At 42.3% G+C, this 27,226-nt stretch overlaps 1 protein-coding gene across 3 annotated transcripts in view; it reads right to left on the bottom strand.

Moving 5' to 3' along the window:
* Window positions 1–27,226, bottom strand: part of khdrbs3 (KH RNA binding domain containing, signal transduction associated 3) — a 121,094-nt gene that overhangs the window by 12,400 nt on the left and 81,468 nt on the right. For all 3 annotated transcript variants that reach the window (XR_002874181.1, XR_002874180.1, XM_004074250.3), the window contains exon 7: window positions 16,075–16,157. Coding sequence is in view for 1 of the 3 variants with exons in the window: in XM_004074250.3 (XP_004074298.1) it covers window positions 16,075–16,157 (83 nt within the window). In the remaining 2 variants the exon portion in view is untranslated. The remainder of the gene's footprint in view (window positions 1–16,074; window positions 16,158–27,226) is intronic.

The raw sequence follows: 27,226 nt of genomic DNA on the forward strand, positions 1-27,226 counted from the left end.
TAGATGGGGAGAAAGGAGGCCAACCCCCCCATACACACACACACACACACCCCAACCTCACAATTGTGTGAAATGAAGCCCACATAATTTCCAGTGAATAGCTTCGTTATGGATGGTGATTGCCAGATGATTGCAAAGCTATTGCTGACCCCCCCCCATGGAGAAACACAATAAGGGACAAAATGGCCCATGAAAAAAAATGGACTTTTGAAGTCTTCTTTCCAAATTGGTCGAACGTTTCTGAAACTTTGTTTCCTTTAAGAAAAAGCTAAGTGGAAAGAGGTTTGGAGGAACATCTGCTGGGGGGATGTGTGTGTGTGTGTGTGTGTGTGGGGGGGGGGTCAGTTTTCCATCAAATCCATCATCTAGAGGCTGTGACTCTGTGAGACACAAGGTCACCACATTTATGAGGGATGCCTCGTCTCCAGGCGGAGTTCTGTCCCCCCATCCCTTAATTTCTGCAGCTCTGCCTCTCAGTCATTTTGACGAGCTGTCTGCTTTGAAAGCGGCATCTTGGAACAAACGCGCGTGAAGCCACCGCGGGGGTTTGCAAGCAGACAGCTAACACGGCTTACCTGCGCCGGGAGGAAAAACACTCCTGTCTGCCTGAGGGCCTCGACAAGGTAAACGGCCCTCTGTGTCAGCCCTGACAAAGGCCTCTGAGTCACTCAGTGTTGTTGAAAAGACTGTAACTGCCGTCCCCAGTGACCGCTGACAACAAGGAGACTCGATGCAGCTGGAGTCATCAGCCAGGTAAATATGAGGAGCAGAAGAAAACCAAAACAGAAATATTTTCTATTTTATTTTATATATTTTAAAATATATTTTAAATATTTTCCCCTAGAAGGATTCTATTTCCTGCAGGAATTTTATTGAGTCATGGCTGAAACCTGTAGCTGCTATCGCTAAAATGCTAACATTTCAGCTAAAAATCTGGAGATTCAAAAAAAGCTCGAGCCTAAAAGAGGCTTAATGCCAAATCAGCTTAACGTTTCTGCAAATATTGACATTAGCTTATGTGAAAACTAATCCATATCATATTACCTGAACAAGGTGTGAAAATACTGAATTGTGCTGGCTAAGCATTACTATCTCCATCCTTTTCTGAAATAACAGGTCTCAGAGTCAGATGACTAAGTGGATGTAACAGTGTAGCGTGTGTGAAGCCATTCCCTGCTGTATAGAGTCCAAAAAAAGAAATCGTACTTTGAAAAGCTGCAGGTTAAGAACCCTGAAGGCGTCCAAAAACTAAATGGAAGGTTCAGATTCCTGCACCTCAACTGTACCTCGAAGATTAAACAATGTCTCTCCCTCAAATCTCATTGAGGACTATTATAAAACACTCCAGGTGTGTTCAGACTAGAAACATCTTTTGGTCCTGACCGAGTCCACGTAATTTGGACTGGATCAAGTCCTGAACCTTGCATTTGGTCTGTATTCAGACTGTCATCACGGGGACTCCCATGTTCTAGACCAAAGCTTGTAGACAAAACCATTTAAATAAAGATCTTTTCACTCATTGGCCAGGAAATTACGATAATGGAATTCATAATGGAATTACCGCGCTTTGCAATCCTTGGATAATTTGCTTATTCAAATGTTATATTTCGTCTGTATCAATGTCAGGTACAACACTTTGTACTTTAGTCCGGTGAAGACATTCTGCAAGGCGGTTACTGAGGAAACGCTGGCTGTGACGGTACGCTAAGAAGTCTTTATGACGGGAAAACAGTGCAATGTGTATCACGGTAAAAGTTGATTTGATCACCTGAGCCATGTGAGACCCTCTGTGGGGGGGTTGATTGGACATCACTGCCAGCCGGCAAGAGAATCTAGTGCCCTACACACCCTTTAAACCACAACAAAATACACTTACACATACACACATGAATTAAGAAAGGAAGGTTGGACCTCTGATCTTTCTGTCCCCCACCACATCCCTGTTTGGGGGGCCAGAGTCTAAGCAGTGGTGGCCATGCTGGTTTCCTGTGCCCAGCTCTCTGTGCTCCTGTGCCCCCCTGCTCTCTGGCGTTGGGGGCCCCTATGGCTAATAATGAATGAATAAAGTTAACTCAGCAAATATTTAAAGATTGATGCATATTAGAAAACAAACTGAAGGAATGGCAAAATTTGCTCAACAGGCTCAATACAATTTGAATTAAAAGGGTTACTCATGACCGACAGTGATTTATTTTACTGTATGCTGCAAAAATAAATTCATTTTTTACAGTTATTCAGAGAAAGCCATCATTGCAGCATCCACTGCTCTGCGGCTGTCAGGGGAGAGTGTGCTAAAGGGAGAAAGGACAGACGAGACTGACAGTAGTTGGAACACGCCCCAAAAAAGCATCACTGAGCCAAGGCATCAGCCGTCACCTGTCAGTCCAAGTCCAAATCATTCGGAAATAGTTTTTAAAATGTTTGAATATAGAATTTTTAACTTTAATATATATAAAAAAATCTACAAAACAGAGATTCTTCAGACCACCGAAACCACTGCACTGTTGTAGAAACTGAATATTAATGACACATAACTAACCTTTGTAACAAACATAAACATTTACTATTTCGAATGTTTCTTAACTAACTGTTTCCAGTTAGAGAACATTAGTGAATGTCACATTAGGGATGAAAAAAAACTTTAAGCAACTCAGCAAACAAAGAACACACTGTCCCTGTAACTGTCACATTAATAAAGTTCTTCATTCCTTCAATAGGCCACGCCCTCCATCCATGCTGGAGCCTATCACAGCCACTGGAAGCAGACAGTAAAACAGTGTTCACTTATTATTAGTTAGGGTTACGTTCTAAAAATAAGCTGTGGTAGGGCTAGGATAAGGCTGTGAAACTCCTCACTGCACAATTTCTACACTTTTCTCAGACAGACATGAACATTTTCACACTTTTCTCTCATGTTAAACTCTCAAAGTTCAAGCCTACATAGAAACAGAGGAGTGTCATGGAATGAAAACAAAGATCTGGATCATGATAGAAATTTATGCATCTGGCAAACTGAACACATTCTGTACGAAGACGCGGCACGGAGGAGATTGACTGACAAGGTCAGTCGGGACACAGAATTCAATGCACTGTTACTCAATAAACTCAATAAAGCATCTAAAAATGTGATGAAACAAATCTGCAAACAGCAAGACCACAAAAGGTGAACTGCTTTGATTATCTCCCTGACTAATTTCCCTGTTGTGGGATCAATACAATTTTATTCTATTGTACTCTACAGTCTGCAAAATATGGAAGTTTTTCTGTAGCATAATTCAAAATAAAAGTCAATACCAGAAATGCTTTTTTCATTTTCAAAATGAAGCTGCTCAAAATTAAAATGAATAAGCAATCCTTCCAAATGCTTTTTCCTTTTTCCTTTTCTTTCTTCAACACAGCTTTTTCTGTCACTTAATGAAAATAATAATGAAAATGGCATTTGACATTTCAATTTCAAAACATTCTTTAGTAAAGTAGTTCCAAAAATCATTTAGAAATGTCTAATTTTGTCAGGTTGGGAGGGCTGGTCACCATGAAGGACCTGAAATGCAGAGACGGGAGGCACACGGTTCCAGGGCAAGGGGTTTATTTAACAAAAGGCGCTGCAGAGAAGGGTAACAAACCAAAACTAACTGTGGGCATAGCATGTTATGGAAGAGACGTTAATGGACCAGCACAAGAGGAAGGCAGAGACAAGACTTAAATACAGACACAGGTGAAGATGATCAGGAGAGATTGGAACCAGGGAAGTAAAACTCAAAAACATGACATGTGGGGAACCTTTCAAAATAAAACAGGAAACAGAACTCAACCATGACAAAAAACAAAACGGAAAGCAAAAACCAATACAAGGAAACCCAAACCATGACAAATTTGATCATTAAAATGAATTAAGAGAAATGCTTTTTCATTTTCACAATGTAACTCACGGTGGCCCAGAAGGGTCACAACACAACACATCAACTTTACACACAAGTGTGTTAAGTTAATGGGTTGTGTGTAAAGTTAATGTGTTGTGTGTAAAGTTAATGTGTTGTGTGTAAAGTTAATGTGTTGTGTTGTGACCCCTCTGGGCCACCGTAGTAACTGCATCAATTGACTCAAAATTCAAATGAAATGTCAGTCCGTTGAAAAGGCTTTTTCATTTTCTACTTCGACATTGCTCATTCAAATCACCCAAACTATGCCCACCCGCCTGAAGCCTTTTTTACCCGCAAATTTAGAACCAAAACCGCCCAATCTGGCAACACTCCCGGGAGGGTGAAGAGCGCAGATGAACAGTGAGCACTGATGTCATCCTCCCCCCCCCTGGAAATGCACACTGGTATTGACTTATGCTACACATTTTGTGGGGTTAATTTGAAACCAAAAATGCAATCTCCTCTTTACATTTTTGCTTTAATTATGTCACAGAATGAGAGATGTTAAAGAAGAAAATAAAAAGTATTTTCAAGGAGTGACATTTAATTTTAATTTTGAGTCATTTGATGCAGTTACATTTTGAACATTAAAAAGAATTTCTGTTAATCCATTTTAATTGTCAGATTAGACATTTCTAAATAATTTTGCTAAAATTTTTCAGAGAACTTTTTGAAAATGAAATGTCCAATACCATTTTCTTTATCATTTTAATTAAGTGACAGAAAAAGAAAAAAGCATTTGGAAGGATTGCTTTTTCATTTTGAGTCATTTGATGCAGCTTCATTTTGAAAATGAAAAAGCATTTCTGGTTTTGACTTTTATTTTTAATTATGCTACAAATAAGCGTCCATAGTAAAACCCCCTGCTGTCATTACCTGGTGAATTGAGTCCCGGGTAGTTTGGTTATTACATCACCTTCAAACAGGAAGTGAGAGCTGCTGTTTGGTTCACAGTCAGTGAACGTTTTTTTTCCAGTTTCCATCCGACACACAAACACAAATGTTCATGCAGTTTCTATGTTAGAGGGAAGTTCATGGTCATTTGTTCTCCTTAACCTTCTTGAAGGTGTCTGCTTCAGATTCATCAGTGTTTGTGGGCTGGGGGGGTTGGGGGGCCTCCTCCATGTTCATAGAGCATCACTCAGAGTGCTTGCTCTGGCAGAAACGCCTGCTTCGAGGCTTTTCAGATGAAAGAGTGTGAAGTGCTGCTCCATGCAGCTTTGAATCGTTGCCACTTCTCTGGGTTTCCCTCCACGAGTCCCTGTTGCTTCTCAGCTGGTGCGGCCGCTGCCGCACAGCCGTCCTCACAACTGCAGACCTAGGATCCAGCAAGGAGGACTCTCAGGTGTCAAATAAGATATCAAGTCTGAAAAAATGCTTTGATCAACAGCTGAGCTGGGAGGGCTCACCTCACTGCGACCCCTCCAAACGTCCAACATGCTGTGCTGGAGCTGTCAGTCCTCTCATTTCCCTACAGAGACCTCCCCTCCTCTTTCCAGTGGAATCAAAGAGCCTCTCCACATAAGTGCCCCCCCTCCAGCCTGCTTGACCTTAGAACTAGATTGATAGCTAAGTGCTGCAGCTCTCTACAGCTGAAGTGATAAAACCCTCAACAGCCTCTCCAGAGAAGATGATAGCTCTGTGCTGGATGAAGAGCGGACTGTTATGGTGGAGTCTGAGGGCCGACTGACCCCCCCCCCCTCCAGGTATCAGCTCCCTGCTCTCAACCAATGGAAGCTGCAAAGCCCACAAAGACTTCAGAGGATTTCTCATGATGTTTACTCTCCAGGAATGCTAGCAGTAAGGAAAATGGGGACTTGAACCTGTGACGTGGACTTGAATGATAAGTCTTTTTCTCCAGAGAACTGAGTTTCACATTTTATGAAATGTGATTGTTTATTTTCTTTGTTCTGATTTTAAAAGATCCTTCCTGAAATTATCAAACAGCTTTCATGTTTCTATTTGAACACAGGGCCTTCGGACATTACCTGTTGGTTGACTTCAAGCAGCTGCTGAAGTCACTCTAAGTGTGTTCTGACTGTTTTCTGCTCGGACAAAGTTCGCTCTTTTATTCTAGAGATACACACGTTTTTCTAAATTTGAATCTCCTCTTTATTTTGCAAAGATAAAAAGGAGTTAAGGCAGCGAGCGGCGCTGCAAGAGCTGCCAGCCCCCACCCTCGCAGCCCCCACCTGACAGGGGCTGAGGGGCCGCCAGACGCCTCACATTCTCCCCTCTGCTGAACGTGACAAATTCCCCAAAAAAATAATAAAAGAAACTCTTTCAGAATGGGAACTTTTCTGTAGGTTTCATCTCCATAGCAACCGTTTTATGGTTTGGTTGGTCTTTGTAATTTTTAGAAGAGTTGACAAAAGTAAATGATTGGATTTCCTTTTCAACAGAGGTTGATGGCCACGCCCACATATCGTATGTCATTGCGTTCAGCTTGGACCGAAGATTGATGTATTCTGGTGAAAAGTGTGCAAGCAGCTGGGAGACACCACTTTTGCAAGCTCGCCACGCTAACGCTGTTCAAAATCTGCCAACAAGTGATGCCGAGGTCAAGGTCAAAGGTCACTGGTTTTGTTTGTAGACTTAACCTGGTGGTGTGTGGGGAATTTCATGTAAATCTCTCCAGCAAAAGTTTTCTTTTACCGTATTGTGTGAAAATGTCACACTATGCCGTAGGTCCTGCAGTCATCCCAACCCAATCATTTCTGAACTTCCTTTGGACACCCCCGACAAATTTTGGCCCCCTAGATTTTTTGGGGGATGTGGTGGGTGTAATGCCCCAAATCATTCTTTGTGTGTGCAACTTTTGGTGAGTTTTTAGTAGGAATGGGCCAATATATTTTTTTCTGACCGATACAAATAACCGCTATTTCTTTTCAACTGTGGCTGATATTTGCCGATACAGATACCAAAGCATCTACGGTAACACAAAGTTTAGATTTCCGTTTTATCAGACGGCACTCCAACGGCACCTGACACTTTGATACTACAAGATTTATCAGAAATGAAATGCACAACTTTTCTTTTACTGGACAATCACGTTGTCCTTGACCTGTTTAACATACAGCAAAGGATCTCATAGGAACAAGTATCACTTTAATACTTTTATATAAATGTATCTGAAAGCATTCAGAGCATTTATTGAATATTGGACATAACTGCAAACCATATTAGGAACATGTATCTCCATTAAAAAATAACATTTACCTGAAAACAGTCCATTACTGACATGACTGTTAACAGAAGATTCCCAATCAATTGGGAACAAGTAAACATTTAAAAAATAAAGTGTTTCTGAAAACAGTAACAGGAATATCGGTAGATTTTCTAACACCGCACCAATAAACTCAAATTATGCAAATATCGGCTGATGGCACCGATGTACCGCCCATCTCTAGTTTTGAGCATGTGGAGGGGGCAAAAAATTAAAGATGTGTGAAAACAATCAGGTCCCTCCAATCACGTTTTTTTATTAGTTATTTTCATGATGGCGCTCAGACCCCAGAAGAAATAAACATTTAAGCAACAGAAACCTGAAATATTGACTGTCTTTATATACAGAAACAAAGCATCCTGATGAAACTCCAACGGCAACCGGACACTTTTGAGACTACAAGAAGATTGATCAGAAAATTCATTGATGGTTTAATGATGATGGTGACGACACCTGCTTCTCCTCGGGGAAACGTCTCCAAAGGCAGGTCAGACAAAAACAGATTAGGACTGAAATCATCTTTCATTAAACAGTTTGGATTTACTTTAGATTAGATTTGAACATTTCTGTGTGTGGTTTAAACAAAAAGATTTTCATTGAATGAACCTTGTACTACAGCCCACTCTGAGGAGGGAACTGGAGCTCTGAGTCTCTGAAAATACCATATATTATAAATATTAGACAGATCCATTTCAGGAGTCAATCCAGCCAATTCTGTGTCTGATATAGGAATATATCTAGTCTATAATGGAGGTGTAAATAAAAAGTGTGATAAAAGTGCATTCCCATGGGTTTCTCGTGAGGATGACGCCTTAAAGGAGGCAGATAAATTCCATTGATCACCTGCAGCTGCTTTCCTAGTGTTTGTAATGGGATTTATTAACAGTTCATTCACATGTATGATCTCTGGTTCAGGAGCTGCAGACCGGCTTCCTGTGTGAGCCTCCGGGGTAAACGTGTGACAGGGAGGCAGTAAATTGTTGTGCTTGTTATCCAGCGGCAGCTGAAAGCCTGCCAAGCAGCTGCAGCTCAGCCGGGCGACGGAGCTCTGCAGGCAGCAGAAACGTCATTAGACTGTCTGTCCGTCAGCTCAGGCAGACAGACGTCCTCTTTAGGGCGCTGCTGCAGCTGGGACCTGCTGGGATTCTCCTCAGGCTGGATGAGAAAGTAATGCACCTTTGTCCATGACAGTTAAATCCAGCTGAAGGAAGAGGTCTTGGAGTAAAAAGGCAGAAGCACGCCTTAGATCAGGGGTCAGCAACCAAAATGTTGACAGAGCCAAATTGGATGAACAAAACAAAAAACAAATATGTCTGGAGCCGCAAAATATTAAAAGCCCTATTTAAGCCTTATAATGAAGGCAACACATGCAATATGTATCTATATTAGCTATATTAGCCTACTATCAAAATGACTAAGTTACTACAAATACATAATGAGCATTAGCAATTGAATGTTTATTTGCCCTGCAGTGCATTCTGCGGAGAACAACGCGTCACGTGACTACTATGCTGTGCAAGTTTAACTTCATTACAATATTGAAACAACCCAGCCGGGACATCACTTTAACGGCGAAGATGAAGCCAAACTGCAAGCATAGTGGCTTCATTGGAAAACTCTGTGTTCCCCATACAACGAGCGACCCCGGATAGCCTCACGCAGAAATCAACAGGAAGCACACCAAAATTCCTTTTCAGCATTAAGCTCATATAGTCTAGCACACATTAACAGCCGAAAAAGCATGGAAGTCACTTCAATTCACAACACGCTCACTCAAGGTTTTACTCCAAAACTCCCCACTTCCCATGAGCCTTAGGGGCTGAAGGCGGGGCTTACCCCCGGGTCGCTTCAATATTAATGAATTATGTTTCATTGCTTTGATAAAATTAAAGAAATGTAATAAAGAAATCCGATTTTTGATGTCATTTTTATTTTGAGGATTCGAACAGGGCTGCACGGTGGCGCAGTGGTTAGCGCTCTTGACTCACAGCAAGAATGCCCCTGGTTCAAGTCCCGGCTGGGGGACATGAAAAATACATCAATTTCTGTGTGGAGTTTGCATGTTCTCCGGGTTTTCTCCGGGATCTCCGGCTTCCTCCCACTGTCCAAAACATGCTTCATAGGTTAATTGGCAACTCTAAATTGTCCATAGGTGTGACTGTGAGAGTGCATGGGTGTGTGATTGTGGACATTCTACCCTGCGACAGACTGGCGACCTGTCCAGGGCATCCCCTGCCTACGCCCAAGTAGCCGGGATAGGCTCCGGCAGCCCCGTGACCCCGAAAGGGACAAAGCGGTACAGAAAATGAATGAATGAATGAATGAAAAAGGAGTTGAACAAAAGAATGCTCCCCTGGCATTTCTGAAGTTTAATTTGTGTTTTGTATTGTACTTTCGTTTTGTACAATAAAGTTGAAAAAAAAAGTAATATTGTAGTGGCGGTCATGTGCATTTTAGGTCTATTGGCAGCAGGGGATTGTGGGATGCGGTCTCTTGATCTAATTAGGGCTCAGCATGAGCGTTTCTGTTTGCCCACGTTTCTTTTCATGTGGCAGTTTTGTTGTTCCACCTTAGTTCATTCTTCCTGTTATGTTGTTTCTTTATGTTGCACCATAAGTGTGGAAGGGGGAGAGGTTGATGACTCCTGTGCAATGTTCGCTGTGGTGCGTGCTTTTAGTAAAGGGGCTTGTGAGGCCAGAAAGGAGATTATGCCCTCAGCTAAGCTTTCTGCCTGCTCCTCTCTGAAACTGCTCTGAGACACACCTTACATGCGACACGGAAATTTCTCCAGCGCAGTCTTTTGACTGACTGCTCAACCTCCAGATACCTTGGCTCCCATTTTGCCCTCTGCAAGTGACGTACCTGCTTTGCGTTACAAAGTATTTTCTACACATTCTTACAGCATTAGAAAATGTTAATCTTTGTGTCTTGTTTTTCCCTCCTGCAGAAACCTTATTAAATCAAAAAAAATATTTCTCTCCCCCATCTTTTTACATTTTCAAACATTTTTGAAAATGCTCCAGGGAGCCACTAGGGCAGCGCTAAAGAGCCGCATGCGGCTCCTGAGCCGCGGGTTGCCGACCCCCACCTTAGATCATCAGGTCTGGATTTGGATGGACGTTAGTCAGTCAGGTTTCTTTCTTTCTTTTCCAGCTCTGAGGGTCAGAACAAACAGAAAATAAATGTGGAGTTCATCAAAGCTCAGGTTTGGACCCTCTACTGCTTTTAAAACTCTATATTTTGAAAAGAAACAAACATCAGAACCCAAATGTATATGAAATGTAGAGTTCTACAACGGCAGACAAACAATGGCAGTGCCCAAATTCAATGGCCGCAGCCTTCCCTGTAGGTAGGCCGCATATTAACGGCTGTGAATTTGGACGAGTCTTGCCTTTAGATAATTCCAGCCGTTACAGTGGCGAATGTCTTGTCGCCTAGCAACCGTGAGTCCCAAACAGAGAGGAGTAGTGATGCATGGAACTCAACATTTTCTTGGCTTATTTGATCCAACTTTTAATCTAGGAGGAGTAATTTTAAAAAGTAAAGACAAAGGTGTAATTATTTGGTTTGGCTGCAATGCATCTTGGGATATGGACAGCATAGAAGGACACACAAGACCAATAATTGAAATCGGGAAAAAGAAGGCCGTTCTCGTTGGTTTCTTTGCTTGAACAGCAAAGAAGCTTGAAGCTAAATGAGGAGATTTTGTTTTTGTTACAGTAAAAAGAATCAGAATCGTTTTCCTCCCCTTGCTGCATTTAGCCGTTCTTTCTGCTCAGATTTCCTCCTTCTTTCATCTATTTTTAGTCGTGCGTGTGAAGACGTCTTAGGATTGCTTCTTTCATTATCCAGCAGGAAAAGTGCTCTTATTTCTCTTGTTGCTAAATTGTACAACAGAAAATGTCTAAACAGACTACTTGGTCTTGATGAATGTAATAAGTTAACTGTTTTAATTGGTTAAATATTTAGAGTTTTCTCTTTGGTTCTGAACTTTGGAAAAAAACTTCATGCATAACCAGGAAGTGCCTTAAGAAAGAGGCTTCCTTAAATAATGGCTGGAGAAAAAGTCACTTTAGGCTCGATTTAGGAATACAAATACATTCATTAGCCCTACATTGTGGGAATTGCTTTGCTTTAGAAATTACAGTAAAAGTCATTAAAGAGAGAAAACAGTATAAAGACAAATTAAATAGAATTTCAAACTACAAACATGCTTGGGTTAGCACTAGGGGGTGACTGTGTTTGGGAGAAAGAGGGGCCCTGGGGCCAGAGGATTGAATCATGTGGGGTTTCACTGTATATAGTTCCCAAAAAGAAGTATTCAACCTTACTATTGAAAACACCACAAAAACACAAAACCTCATCACATTTTTTTGTCTAGTTTGAATATCTGACACTAAAGACAAAACTAACTTACTAGTAACTTTTAACTGAGATGTAACGACATTGTAATTCTTAATTACTTGGCTGGTCATTGGTTCTGAAAGCAAATTTTCTCTTGTAAGGAGTTTTTTGTTTTAGCGTTGTATAATAGTTTTACGTTTGATGTTCTTTGTGAATCCCACATTGCAAATGTATGTTACCACAGCAGGACAGATGTCTAAAGGGGACATACTTTCCCATAAAACTTAAGACTAAGTGATCCTAAAATGTGTTATTTTGGTCTCACTTGAAGATGATTATGGTCTGGACGTAAGAGTTGCTGGACTGTTGTAACCCCTAACATAGGATATATCTGGGGAAAATGTATAGGTATATTTACATTACAGATATAAAAACAATAATGTTCATCTTCTTATAACAATAGATTGGATTTTCTGCACTTTTCCAGACGCTCAAAGTGCTACAATGTGCATCACATTAAAAGCATCAGTGCAATGATTCAGATTTAGCCCAGTGGTTATTTTTCATCTGTAGTGCAGACAAATGTTTGAGTTGTCGACCTAAAAAACGATCAACAATTAAAAATATCAATAATATCAATATCAATGTACAGTGAAAATACAATCATAACACAACCAATTAAAATACCCACGAGTTATTGATGACAATGAACAGAAAATTGCATAGACAAACAGGGAGAGGCGCACATCGATTTCTTTAAATTCCTTTGATCTTTTTATCATCTGCATTATTTCTAGGGGTGTGTATTGGCAAGAGTCTGGCGATACTATACATATCCTGATGTTGTACTGGAACACATTTTTTCTCTTTTTCATTTTTTTAAATATGACTTAGGAAAACTCTACCTGATTTTTAATATATCTTTCATTGAAATACAATTGTAAAATTCAGTTTATTTAATGATCACAATATTAAGCACTGCAACTGGATCTCATACATAAGTTGCGTTTACCAAAGCAAATTCATAGTGCATTTATTTTGGTAACTTAAATTATATAAAGGGACAGTCAACATTGTCTGATTTTCATAACAAAATATTTTTCAGTTTAAGAAAAAAAAAGGAATGAATGTTCCTTAACCAATAAGGTTCTAAAGTATGATTGATGAAATAAAGTACTGTAACTGTTACAGTACAGTACTGTAGCTTCCTCAGTACTTTTAAACGGAGCATGAAACAGGAGCCTGAATGGCGCTTCAAAAGTAAAGAGGGAAAAAATACTAATTCTTTGCAGAAACATTAAAGTGTGATGATGAGGCAGCATGACAGGATGAAGGAGACGCTTTAATGTGGCAGAGATGCTTTGTTTACATATCAGTCTGCACTGCAGCCACGCTTTCTCACACACGGAGTAAAACAGTATCAGTCATCGCCACGACGTTGGCCCTTTTTCAGAGCGTTGTACACATCAGTCTGATCCATCAGGTCTCTAAACTAGAATCTATTGCTGTGAGGTTCTGCAGAACTTTGGCCCGCATTGCTGATAGCATTGTCGCTGATGCTAAATGCATCAGACGCTGTGAAGCTGCACTGCTTCCCTCGTTCTTATCTGATGGACACTCAGAAATAATGAAATAAATATCGTCCTGACAGCATTTTGAATCGATGTCGCCAACAGAACTATCGCAATATATTGCAGAATGGATCTTTTCTAACACCCCTAATTGTTTCTGCGAGTGTTTCTGGGCTTTCTGTTTTTTTATCTTTTGTTTTTGTAGCAGTGCCCTTTTATGTACCCAGTTTTACTCGATAAAAGGCAGATGGAAGCCCTCAGACTAACCTGAACTCTTTGCTTTTCTGTTTCTGTCAGACACAGCTTAAGCAGAGGATCCAGATAACGGGACAGAGAATGAAGATTTTAGCAGAGACTTTACCGTTTCACCTGTAATCAACCCAAAGTGCTTTGGTGCCTCATTAATGTTTTCCTGGAACCCCCTCCCACCCCCACCCCCACCTCAGCCTTTCCATATCCTGTGATGAGATGATGCGCCCCTCTCTCATCTTCTGCATTCATTTGCTCAGGACAGTTTTTCGAAGTGAAACGACATGTACTGGATTAAATTAACTTCAATATTACAGCTGGTGTTACTATTTTCTTTCCTTTTTGAGACATTTTTAGAAGTTTCCCACTCTTCCTTTTTCTTTTGAATGACAGTAATAAGATTTGAAAACATGTCCGGGTTTGAAACATAAGGCAGCTTCAGCTGGACATGTGTTTGCTGTCAGGCTGTAGAAGCTGCAGATTTTCAGCCGAATCCTGGACACAAATAAGGGGAGAAGTAAGTGAATCAGCTGTCTCTGGAGGCGGGGGCTTGTGAGTCTGGGCCCTATTAGCTGCTTCGTTCCCCTCCAGACAGCAGACATGAAAATCTCTTTGAGTCCCTGCAGCTCTCCTGCGAAGGACGCTTTTTCTCCTGTGCAGTCAACAAAGGCGGCACCAAAAACACACTTATTTACAGAAAAGAGCTGCGGGTTCCCGAGGCGAACCTCCACAGCGAGCGCCTGCACACCCGACACGCTCCAAGACAAAAACCCCTTCATGCTACAGGAGCAGAGGAGCCGTCTAGACCAGAAAAAAAATAACCACGGATGAGGCCTGAGTGATGTACAACCTGACACCTCCACAAAGGAAAACATCAGCTAACACAAGCCTCAGACGGAATTATGCGGCTTTTCTCCTCTCCAGAAGGTTTTTGTGCCTCCAGTTCAAAGTGGCAGCGAGCCTTTTCTGGAAGATGAGCAGGCGAATTCCACATCACTCCACACGCTTGAGAGTTGTGATGAAAACAGTGGAAGACAAAAAGCCTTTGACCTTGTGCAGCATGGCTGGTGTGATAGCTGCATGGACAGAAGAAAATCAATATTCTGCATTAATCTCCTCATGACCCTCTGTGAAATGGACCGCCACGGTTCTGAGACGGGCCCGACATCAAGAAGAAGGCCAGGGAAACTTCAAATGGGAGAAATGATTAAAGCAGAACAAGCAGCAGGTAATTCCCTGCAGGAAAGCCTCACTGCTCGTTTGCTGGGAAGCTCAAACTTCCTACAACACCATCGTATGTTCCAGTGTTCTTTGCTGATCTTAGAGGAACACTAAAAGGTCAGATGGAACATTTCATGCTTCACGAAACGCCTCGTCACGGCGTGCGTCCTCTCGCTTCAGAGCGAGCAGCAAAGCAGCGTAGAGACTCCATAAAGCAGCTCTGTGCATCTTCCTCTGCTTCACCACAAAGTTCTGCTGTCCTTCACTTTGGAGAAAAGCATTTTTTTTCTCCTTCAGTATTAACCTTTTAAAGTCCCACTCTGATTACCTTTTGGTACATTTTCCCAGCGGTCTTTTAATTATAAATGTAAATTTGAGAAAACTTAAAAACAGATACCAGCAAGAGCAACAACGAATGAGCTGGATATAGCTAATGATGACTCTGTTTTATTAATTTAATAACTGAAGGGGAAACACACACACACACACACACACAAAAGCTCAAATGTTGCCAAGTTGATGAAGCAAAAAAGTGTGCATTACTAGCTCAGGCGGTAGAGCAGGTCGTCTAATAACCGAAGGGTTGGTGGGTCGATCCCCACTCTCCCCAGCCAGCTGTAGCCCCCCGAGCGCGGCTAGTCTGCAGCTCACCGCTCCCCCTAGGGGATGGGTTAAAGTGCGGAGAACAATTTCCCCATTGTGGGATGAATAAAAGTAAATAAAAATATATTTTTTTAAAACGTTGGTGAAAAACTTCAAATTGCTGAAGATGACAATAATGTCTTCAACTCCTGAAGATTTTATTTTTTCTAATCGACTCAAAGTTATAGCTATAGATGTGTAACGCCTAAAAAGAACCACAAGCTAAATGTAAAAAGCCATCCACCATCCACATGTATCAAATACCTGACGTTTTCTAGGACATAGTTTCTGCAGAGGGGCAGGAGTTCAATAGAAATTCACCTCTGATGAACTCTTGCTGTGTGGGCAGGACTGTTGGCAGGGACTAACCCCGCCTCATTTCCCATCATCCCTTTGTTTGCGTTCTCTCCTGCTATCTTACAGCCCCTCTCACCCTCAATTAAACATGAGCGGTGCAACAAAAATGGCGAGCAATTATGGAGCCATCCAGCCGTCCAGTTTGGAGCCACCAATTTGTCTGAGTGGATGCATCAGAATGGAGCGGAGCAGGAAGCTGACTGATTGTAGCACCTATATCACTGCCAAGAGTATTTTTCGTCTGCTCTTGATTCACAACCATCTGAAGAAAGAAAGACTTTACTTTTTTTTATAAATGTCCTCCATCATGTCACAAAAATGTCACAAAAACATGTTACAGACCCTCTGCAATGAAACTTGTATTGTAATTAAAAAGATTCAAACTGCATTCTTTTCATCCACTTGCAGACTAATCAAAGAGCGTGTTAGTTAGGTGTTGCCGGCAACATGTCTGGTTAAACTGTGTGTTTTTAAGAGTCGGTGGAGATGAAACGTTGTCCTGCATGCACACATCCCACTGCAGGACTGTGAGCAGAACACTTACTTTTGTCCTTGATTACTGTAGTTGTTGTCGTACGACTCATATCCCTGGTCGTCATAGGTGGTTCCATAGCCGTCGTCGTATTCCTGAGGTAACAGAAAGAACCCAGTTAGAACAAAAGAAGAGTCATAAATGTAGAACCCCCCCCCTCATCGATGCTGGACCCCAGCTTTTTTCTGCTTCTTGTCTCCTCCCCGCTCTGAAACCATCTGAGGACGGCCACCTTCATCATCAACACCTCTGCCCCTTTCACCTCGGTTGGTGCTCTGACGATCTGCCCCCACCCACGGCATCTGACGCTCCACCAGAAGGAACATCAAAGCTGAGAGGAGCCACGCCCGTTCTAATGTAGGATAAATGGCACTCATGCCCCACAGAAGCGCCAAGCCCTCGTGACACTGTTGTCATCGCTCACACGCTTCCCGGATAATTCCAGCTGTTGTTTGTGAGTCTGAAAGGCACAGCAGAAGAAACGCTCATCCCATCGTTGTTAGCGCTCTAATTCCTGGTTAGAAATGTGCATTAGCCCAATAGTTGACTTTTATCTTTAATCCTGCAGAGACTGTGAAAGGCTTCTGGGTAAAAAGCAACAATCCTCCTGTCTGTATCGGGAGAGGTGTCTGCTGCGTTCAGGAAAGCAGCATGTTTGTTACGGAGAGTTTGTTGATTGTGTATGAGAACAGCAGCATAGGTTTTTACATCAGATCTCTTTTTTTTTTTTTTTTTTTACATAAAATCAGATGAAGGAACCAAAAGCCTCTGCAGCCGCGTGACTTTGGCAAAGATTCTCTTACTTTTATTGGTTAACAGAAGTCTGTTCCCTGCTCAGTCGTGTTTAGGAAACTATGAAATTGAATTTTATTTAGTGATCGTTGGTAGCTCAGGTTGATTGGGGGGTGGGTGGGGGGAGTCAGGCAGTCAGTTCTGAGTTTTTGCTTTCATTTACCTTCCGGTTCTTATTTGTGTTTCTGTCCTTCTGTCGTTGTTAGTTTGGTGGCATGGCCGTCCGCGGCAGACCCCTCAGTGTCTGCTTTCTACTTTGACTGACAGCTGTCGTAATCAGGGTTGATGGATCTGTTAGTTTGGAAGATTCCAGAGCATTTACATAAAGGTTCTGACCCAATGGCTCCTAATTCTCCTAAAAACACAAACGAATCAGCATCATTAAATCTGCTTCCTTGAAATGATCCTTAACTTCTGGCATGTTTATTTGTAATTAAAAGAATAAAATCCATATTTTCCATCCACTCAGGTCTCTAAGCCAAAGTTATTGTCTCGTCTTGTTGTTTTATCAATACAATCTTGTGTGGCAAAACCCTGAAAATGACTGTTATTTTGTGTGTCTGTGGACACATTGCAGGACATTGGAGGAACACCTTTTAAAGGTACCCAATCTGACTGACGGCACGGGCTGCTCTATGTGGATGGATGGAGGAATTCAGGGGAAAAGGCGATGGAACCAGGAACTTCTTTTGCATTTCAAGAGTCTTGTTCTTCCTGCTCTGCTGACAGAGGGTTAGTGTTACCTGAGAAAAGATCTGAGGGACTATTAGAGACATCTCCAGCTGTTCTGTCATTTCAGCTCCATACAAACTCTGAAGAGCAAAGTTTTGTTGAAGCTACTGAGTCCAGAAGAAAACTCAAGTCACAGCAAATAAAATTGTGATGACCAGAGATTAAAAACAACTACAGAGGATTCCCACAAAAAATTCAATCTCCAGTGAAGGATCTCAGCAGTAACAACATCTACTGTGATTCAGATCAGCTCTGCTTTCTGAGACCAAAGGAGGAGATTCTTACTGAGCAAAAGTGGACCACAGAGACACTGGTGGCTTCTGTTCTTATGGTGAAAATGTCTAATTCTAAATGGTGTAATGTGAGAAACTTTCAGAGAAGAGGGTAGATTCATCCAAAAAACCCTATTCAACAGCATCAACCATCTCTATGTGAGCCAAACAGCATTTCCAGTCCAATGTCAGAAGATGGAGAGAAGTGTCAAATATCAAAGGAAAACTCTGACGCAGGGAAATCTGAATGCAGGAGTGATGAACATGCAAACAACGCACTGATGGCTGAGACCTTTAATATCCTGCATCCTTTCACAGAGAGGGGCTGGGGCTTGGTTAAGCAGGCTGGAGTGCATGCTGAGACCTCCACTACAAACAAACAGAATCAATAAAGTTGATCTATACATCATGCATCCTCACCAAGACCAAAATGGCACAGAAAACTGGATCAAAGGCTGAGAAGGTGAAGCTTTGGTGCCGTAAGAGCCGTTTCTGCCTTTGTCACAGTGATCTGCAGAGATTTGCCCCAAAATAGTTTTTACTGAAGCAGGAATCTGGAGACCAAAAGGAAGGTCCAGTCTTTGGGAGGATTGGTGCCTTTGTAAGGATAGCATGGTTTTCTTGGACTGTTTACCAGGTTCCAGCTGCTGATAGTTAAACACCCTCAGTCCTCCTGAAGGTCTTCAGTCTGATCCAGATCTTTTACGTTCCGTCACGTTAAGGTTTTACGTTTGTGACACACAGATCAGTAACGGATTCTTTTCTCTTTGACTTCTACGTTTGTTCTCCTCAAAGTATAACAGGAGGGGTACAAACTGCACTTGCTAGGAAAAAATGATCCTATTTTAGAGCTTTTGAGGTAATTAAATGTAAATACCTCCAATCATTTCCAGCAGAGAGATGGAAACAGAGATCATGGCAGTTAAATTCACAAATGAGGTGTTTAGCCGAGCTCCGACTCTGAACTCCCAATGAACAGTGAATTGAGGAAAAAAAGAAGTTTCATTACAGTCTCACTTGGCTGCAGAGCAAACGGATGTGGAAAAGTCAACATCAAACATCTGATTGTGTTTGAAGCCAAGCATTCAGCAGTTAATGACACAGGATCAGGAAATGTTTGCTCTGAAAAGGCGGGTCTAATTAAAAATAATGAGCTGTGTGGGTTACAGCCGACCGGCGGCAAACCTGCAGCGCCGTTTCAATCCGACTGCGCAACAAACCCAAGGTGCACCCGGGTCAGAGTTCCGGGGGGGTCCGGCGACAAAGCTGGCGTCTCTCATGAAACCCCAAAAGGAAAAGGGATTTCAAATGAGCTGCTTTGAAGTCAAAGAGATGTGTCTGTGCTTTCAGCTCCTGCGTGTCTGCGGCTGACAATGTTCTCATGACAAACTGGAGGATTTGATTTGCTCATCATCAATAAACTGAAGAAAAAGTTCAGGAAAGTTACGGCCACAGCGGTGAACAAAGGTGATGCCAGACTCATGTAGCTGCACTTCCAAACATCCACACAAACACAAAGAATCAACCTTATCACTGTGAGAACGCAGGCCTGTAAGCAAAACCACGTGACTAACGAGCTCTTCCGTCATTGGCCAGGAATTTTGGGGCGGGCAAAAGAACAAGGGAAGAAAAACATGGAACTCCTGCGCTTTGCAATCCCTGTCGATAAAGTTCACTGATTCAAACTTTATATTTCGCAGATTAATTCTGACCGTCTGTATCAGGTACCACAATGACTTTTTCTACTTTTGCACGGCGAAGGCATGATGCAAGGCCGTTGCTGAGGAGACGTCGGCTAAGGAGGTACGCCGTTAAATGTTTACAGCATATCGATTGTGGGGAAATTAGTGAGAAGTACGTTGGATTTCCAGTGTTTGACTGAAACGAAGCAGCAGCCCAAAGACTTTTCTCAAATCAGTGATTCGTGGTGAGAGTTAGAAAGTCCTACATGACTCCGTTCCTGAATTCACCACGTTAAACCTTTCAGGATCCACTCTTACTAATCCTACCACCATCTTACCAGGTCAAACAGATCTTTGGACTCCAGTGTGTCATCAAATGTAATCCAAACAGGAGACTTCAACACCAGTCCAGACAATTCCAGTCTTCCCTTTGCCAGCCACTTTGCCCTGTGACTCCAGCAGTAAGTGAAAATACACTCCAGGTTAAAGGACACTCTTTGGATTTGGGCTGTCGCTCTGGTGTTGCCTCCTCAAAGCGTGCAGCTGATAATTTCATATTTCACACCATCTTCTTCTTCTTCACTCTGCCTCTCTGTACTAAAACTCATCAGGTCATCTCATTTTGGACTAGGAGCATTAATATTGATCCTCACCTGCATTTTCAATATTTATTTCCTTGATTCTGTGACTTCTCTTGATGAACTGGTTCCTCTGCATAATCATGCTTTAAGCTCTTTGGACTCCACTGTAAAAGACAAATGTCATCAGCTGCAATGTTTATGGAGAAGTACTTTGGATACAGAAATGTAATGACACCTCAGCCTCCAGATCAGCGTTTTTCAACCATCTTCCACGAGATGGGAAATGAGGGAAATTGCTCTCATTAACTGATCTAAAAACATTTCCCATCTCCAGGACATCAGCTCTTTGTTCATCCAAACAGGTCCTGATAAAACACTGAGAAATTAGGAATATGAATGATCATAAAATACTTTTTTCTTTGTGTTTATTTGATTAAATTAAAGACATTTTGATAAGAATGACGGTACTGCGATTTAGCCGTAACGCCAGCTGTTTTCTGAAAAGTCCCGCCCCTTTAACTGTCTCCACCAATCATTCTTGGAGTCTTAATCACATGTCATCAGTCTGACCAATCAGAAGTGGTTAAAGTCCTCACTTCATTTAGCTCGTAAAGTCGCTCAGTTCTAACAAAAATACCAGCTAAAGCTCGTCTTTAGCGGTGTAGCTTTCCACAGAATCCGGTTTCAGACTGTGGAACAAGTGAACAAAACAATGAAGCTCAGAGAAGAGAGTCTGTCTGGGCTTTACTGAATTTGCCACTTTGCCTAGTGGGAGATGCACTACATCTCCCACGAGGCAAAGTGACAGCGTCTCAGCGCACAATGAGTCTTCCTTTGACGTCTTGAAACAACAACGAACACACATCAAACAGTTTTTAAATCTTCTAACTGAACTTTTATTACATCTTTTAGAAAAAACAGCTGCAGCTTCCAGCTTTTTCTGCCACAATTATCACAAAAATGCATGTGAGATCATGGAAGGACTGTAGATCAATACAGACTATGAGTTTCCCCTTTTTTATTTTTGGATGCTGGTGTGCCGCGGGATTTTTATCAAGGTTAAAGTGTGCCGTGGCTCAAAAAGGTTGAAAAACACTGCTCTAGAAGCATCACACAAACCAAATCCAGTAACTTCTCTGGTGTCCTTAACTCCAAGAAAATAATATTAAGACCTTCTAGCATTCTGCTGCTCTGCCCCCTGGCTCTGGAATTTACTGCCTCCTGACCTCCGAATCATTGGCGCTCTCTCACAATTCACCAAGACACTAAAAACACAACTTATCCAGCTTGCATAAAATGCATTTCCTACTGTACATTTTATTACTTTTCACTTTCACTATTATATACAGCAACCTTGGGTTCCTAGAAAGGCGCCTAACAAATAAAATTCAGTATTTTTATTGTTTCTATGATCTAGTAAAGTTTACAACAAAACTTTCAGATGACGGTTGCAATACCCTTTTACTGTTTCTTTATGTCAAATTTCATAGAAATGATGAAGAACTTTGTTTTGTCCCCACACCATTCTGCATCTGAAACTGGTCCAATCCTGCCTCCTCAATCTCATTTCTTTAATTTTATCCTTTATCCACACTTCACTCATCACTAGTCTTGTTTCCTCCACTTAGAAAACAGCCACTGTCTCTCCTTTATCTGCTTCAGATTCCACAAATTTAAAATCCTTCAACCTTCAAGTAAACTCAAGAATACTTGAAATTTTGGACTTACTACCACCTCACCAAAATCTTTTTAATGAGCAATTCCAGTGTATTTCCATCCTAACCACTGCACAGAAACCACCAATGACCTCCTCAAAACCTCCTTTCTGTGCCATTTGACTGTTTCAGGACCACGGAGAGCGGAGCTTTCCGCCGCTCTGCTAACCCTAACTCTTTCAAAACCCTCAAAATGATATCCCTTTAAAGAAATTCTACGAAAAAAAAAAAAAAAAAAAAAAAAAAAAAGAAATTCCCAAACTCATCTGTTTAGAAAAGATTTACTGTAAAAGTGAAACTCTTAAATTCTTTCTACATTTCACCTGGTTGTTCAATTTCAAATCTCATGCTCATGATTTGGTTGAAATGAATTGAAAATGATTTAACATGGTTTGACTCTGATAATCAAGTTTAACTGTGGAGTCGTTTGTGTTCAATCAATAATGTAAACAAATGAGCAGTTTATCAAGAATCAATTATAGTGAGGTTTAGGTAAAAATCCTCAAAAAGTGTTTTTAAAAGGAAGCAATATGACTCCCATTGTCCCATTTTTAAACACAATCCAGAACCTAAAAGGATTCATGAATGACATAGTTGTTGATTTATTATGCCAAAGTTTACTGCATTAAATATGTGTGTGTGTATGTGTATGTGTATGTGTGTGGGGAGGGGAGGGGGGGGGGGGGGGTAAAACTCTCCAGTGTGGGAAACTGGAGTTGATCTCAGGATAGATGACACCATCTGTCTGCTTCAGAGACATTTCTTTGTGTTAACATGGGCTTTAAATAGACGTCACTCTCTTTTCCTCAGATGTACCTTTACCTGTTTTTTTTTCTTCCCACACATCCACAAACTGCTTCAGGTTTTCTTTAAATCAGAAGCCTTGAATCTGTCCCAGCCTGAAGTGAGTCAGACGTGCGGCGATCAAACGCACGAGTCAGACGGTCGCTGATCTGACTCCCAACGTGGTCTTAACCTTGTTAGTGGCTCTATCTAGGAGCTGTCCCCTCACGCTGAAGGAGTCGCATTAAACTTTAACAATGGCGTGTTATTGGCATTTATCTGAGCAGCTACTCCATAATTGAGTTACACAGAGCAAAGATAAGGCCTGGCCTCTGAGGCACTCAGGACTAACAGAGGCTTTGGCACGGCGTGCTGCAACAGCACTATCACCGCCGCTCCTCTGTGCTCGACAACAGCGCTGTAACAGACACCGGGGCAGAGCGCTCAACAACATTCACCTGCGGACGCTCCTCACATTATTGGCCCAACATTATGCGCTCCAGCTGCTGCCATTAGCAGGAAGGTGTGGTGAATACACAGAGAGGGAGCAAATGAAGGAGATGAATGAGCGAGGCAAAGCTCTGTTCATCCCCGACAGCGTGTCTGCTCCAAGACAAGCATCTGTGTGAAGCGTCGAACAATAAAAGCAACACAAATCCCACATATTGCTCTGTGGAGAGCAAATAATCCAGAGGTTGCAACCCTCTGCCATTAATCATGGTCTAGATTTTATAAAAGTAGCTTTTTGTCATTTCTTCAGCTCCTCCTGCCAGCATTTTTCAGAAAGCTGAACAGGCTGAATTCTGCTGGAGCTGTTTTCGCTGCAGGGTACAAATAATACTCACACCATCAGACGGAGAATGCCAAGAATCTGGGCCTCATGCATCAAGTTGAAGTATCACTTCCTTGTGTTTTGTCTGACTAATCCCTTTTTCCTGTCCAGCTTTCACACGTTTGGTTAGGATCTTAGGAGAGGTTTTCTACAGTCTGTGCATGTTTGCCAAGCATAACCTCAGGAAAAAATGATCCTGCAGGCATCCATCACTGACCCCTCTGTCTGTTTCCACCTGCCGGTCCTGCGTGGAGACAGGAAGCCCTGGAGCTTACCTGAGCACAGACGCCACACAGGTGAAGCACCCCCTCATCATCTGCCTATGATTTAGAGAAAGGCTGATCTAGTGAGGCTTCAAGAAGGAAGACTCGAAGCTCCAACAAGAACAGACCACCACAACAGAACCAACTCTAAGAGGGGGGTCTGGAGATTTAGCGTCATTCCTGTTATCAGGAGAGAGCCAAAGAGTGAAGCAGCCTAAACCAAATACTGCAGCTCCAACAACTGATCATTTGGGGGCGCCGTTGTCTGAGGTCGCCTCTGACTAGAAAGCAGAAAAGCAGGAAGTACGACAGCAGCTAGTCCCATTGTTCTCCACTGATTATGTATGAAGAAGCTCCTCCCATTTACCCAGCAAACTTCCAAACCTCTCTATGATTCCTGCGTGACTTGGTCCCATTTCTGACCAAATGGAGATCAGGACAGGACTAAAGTCAAAGCTTAAAGACAACTCAAATGGCGCATGACCTGGAAGTCCACTGGGAATCCACAAAATCTGCGTTATTGAAAACCTTCACCAAAAAAGGACTCTATTTGAATAATTTAACTCTTAGTCTCATGCAGCTATAGGAGTGCTGCAGGTTTTGGGTGGTCTGTTTGCTGCGTTCACACCGAAGGCGATTAGTGAGTTACGTAAATTCACGTCGGCCGCTGCTATTTGGATCCACGGCGAATTCTCTGCTCGACACCTGTCAAAAATGTGTTCATGAGCTTGACGCCCCAGATGTGTGTGGGAGGGGCCACTGCCAAATGTTTTTAGCCTGATTGATACATGGAGCTGTGTCTGTGGTTATCTCATTTACAATGGATGGAAGACATGGATGATGTTCAGAGATCAGGTTTATTTATTTTAAAGAGCTCTACACAAACATCGGTAATCACGTCTGGATTCATGACATCTTTCAGAGACTGTCTCACATTATCCCGAGGGGGAAAAGAATAACTTTGGGGAATTTTTATTATTGTCTTGATGCAAATAGGAAAAATAGCTTAAAGTTCAGGTCGAGACTGAGATGCTGGACTGACGTGCTGCGCCCGACTCTCAAATTACACTGCTAAACATCAGATCGGGTCTGTACATTCACTTAACATTGAAACTGGGCGCCTCTGCTGAACGGACCGCGTTTGGTGGGAACACATCTTTGCAGTTTCCTTGTGGCTCATGTAGGGACCTCATGAAAATGGGACGTACTATTGTTGCAAGTTTGGTAAGTGTGTTGTTTAGTAATTGTAAGTTAAGTTACACGCACTTTATGGCGATTGAATGACGCTGTCCTACGGTGTCCTAATGCCACACTTTAGTCATTAGAAAGGTGTGAGTCCTGGCCTTTTTACTGACCGTTCGCAAATGCTGCACACATGGCGTTCTTGGGATACATAAGTGATGTGTCTGATTATCCAATTTCCTCTTTTCCAACAGTCTGACTGCATGTCACACACATTTATCACATAAACAGTACTAACGGGCTCCTTGCACAGTCTGCAAGATTTGGGAGGGGGGTTCGAAAAAAAACAATCTGTATGACCTGCCTGCACCTTACCCACTTCCCCCTTACTTAACCTAACGTGTTGTCCAGGTGTTCACTATGACCTGTGGCACACAGCATGGCTGTAGAAAAAAAGTGCATGAATATTTTCTCTGTTCTGGTTCCCTGAGTGCTCTACGGCCGTAAAATTTCCTGAGGGCCCCCTGGGTCCCCATACAGATTTGACCACAGCCCATATCCACCCATATGGGCAGTTGGGACAAAGGCTTTAGGGGCCACATCCAAAAATTCTCAATCAGATGTGTGCCTAAGGGAACTTCTTAAAAAGTGGTCAGCAGCTACAGACACTGAATAAACACTGAAATATCCAAGGACCAGGAATTCCAGGGAATTTTAAATAATTTGCACCCAAGGCTCAGAAAAAAAACAATACATTGTCACTGCAAATCTTACGTGGAGCTAATTTGACATTTTACATCATATTTTAATGGTTTATAAAACTCTATTCTATTCTAGAAACTGAAATCTTTTCTCAGCCAGAGTGTTGCAGGACATCAAGGACAGGATCTTAAGTAAAACCTCCTCAGAGTTTCATTCAGTCTCACTCAAAGGCAGACAGACCCAGCTTCACAAAACCCCTGTGGTCTTTTTCCATATCAAAGATGCTGGAATGAGGATTATTAGTCACGCCGCCTTGTTTCCACAATGACAAATATGACAGGTTTAATTTCTCTCTGGTGGGATTTGCTGCAGGTAAGACAGAAATCTTAATGTGCCTAATGGATTACACCAAATGAGGTTTGGCTGCCATCATAACCATTCAAGACCGATGGGGAAGCCAAGATTGGATCAATGGATAATAACATTTTCTGCTATTTTGTTTGGCAACAGTTGGATTGAGGGTAATTTGCTGCTGATTCAGGCAGAAGCTTGCAGGAAAGTTGATCAGCAAACCAGCCAAAGATGAAGCGTTTATGCTCATCCAGGGTTCCTTTGTCTACAAAGGTGGAGGAGAATGCGTTTTTTTGTCCAGCTGGGTGGGGGCCGTGGCCTTTCGACATACATTTTCTGCAAGAAAAGACTGAATAGACGACAAGCAGAGAAAATGTCCTTTCACCAGCGATTAAAAAAGCTGTCAGAGAGCACCGCCCTGTCTTTGAGATTCATTCATATAGCACAAAGCAGCTCATTCAGCAGACAATTTGCAGCAACGAGGCCAGATTTATCATGCAGCAGATGTTGGGGGTCTCCTTCTTCCTCCCATCCAGACGCACAGGTGCAGGTGTCGAGGGACGCAGTTTACCACGGCGACAATGATGGGAAACAGCTGGCCCACGACTCATTCTGCACGACCTCCGCACACTTGATTTGCAACCTCGGAATAAAGCTGTCAGACGTGGTTATGGGGGCTGTGGGGACTGCAGGGGCAGCTTCTGTGCTCCTGCAGACTAAACGTGTGTCTCTGGGGACTTCGCTCTGACAGAGTCCCACGGTTTCATATGCGGCTCCAGACATTTTTGAAGACGATGGAGCAGCAAAAGCTCCACGACAGATCATCATGCCAAACGCGTGTTCACATGATTCGTGCGTGTTCACATGATCCATATGTGTTCTTATGATCCATGCGTGTTCTCATGATTCAAACCAGATGAAGCCCAACAATACTTTAGCAGCTTCTATAATCTTAGGCGATCTCAGAGTTTTTTTATCAACTACTGCAGGTGGTTTGCGACAGAGAGGACCCCACCCCCACCCCCACCCCGATTAAAAAAACTGGAATCAAAGAGCAAAGTGTCTTAGAAGACTGCTGCATGATCAGTAGCTGATCAAACTGAAGGATTATTTTGGTGATGATGGAAAAAGCTCAAACTGTGATAAGTTGTGGATTCAGTTTTAATGAGGCTTTCTTCCAATCCACCTCTAAGAAGCAAAACTCTGATGTCTGACAGCAATCGGCGCAGACGAGGACTCGGGTCTCCGGCGTCTGCACTGCCCGACAGCAGCTGAAG

The sequence above is a fragment of the Oryzias latipes genome, chromosome 11 (genome assembly GCF_002234675.1).
Source record: "Oryzias latipes chromosome 11, ASM223467v1".
NCBI classification, from domain to species: domain Eukaryota; kingdom Metazoa; phylum Chordata; class Actinopteri; order Beloniformes; family Adrianichthyidae; genus Oryzias; species Oryzias latipes.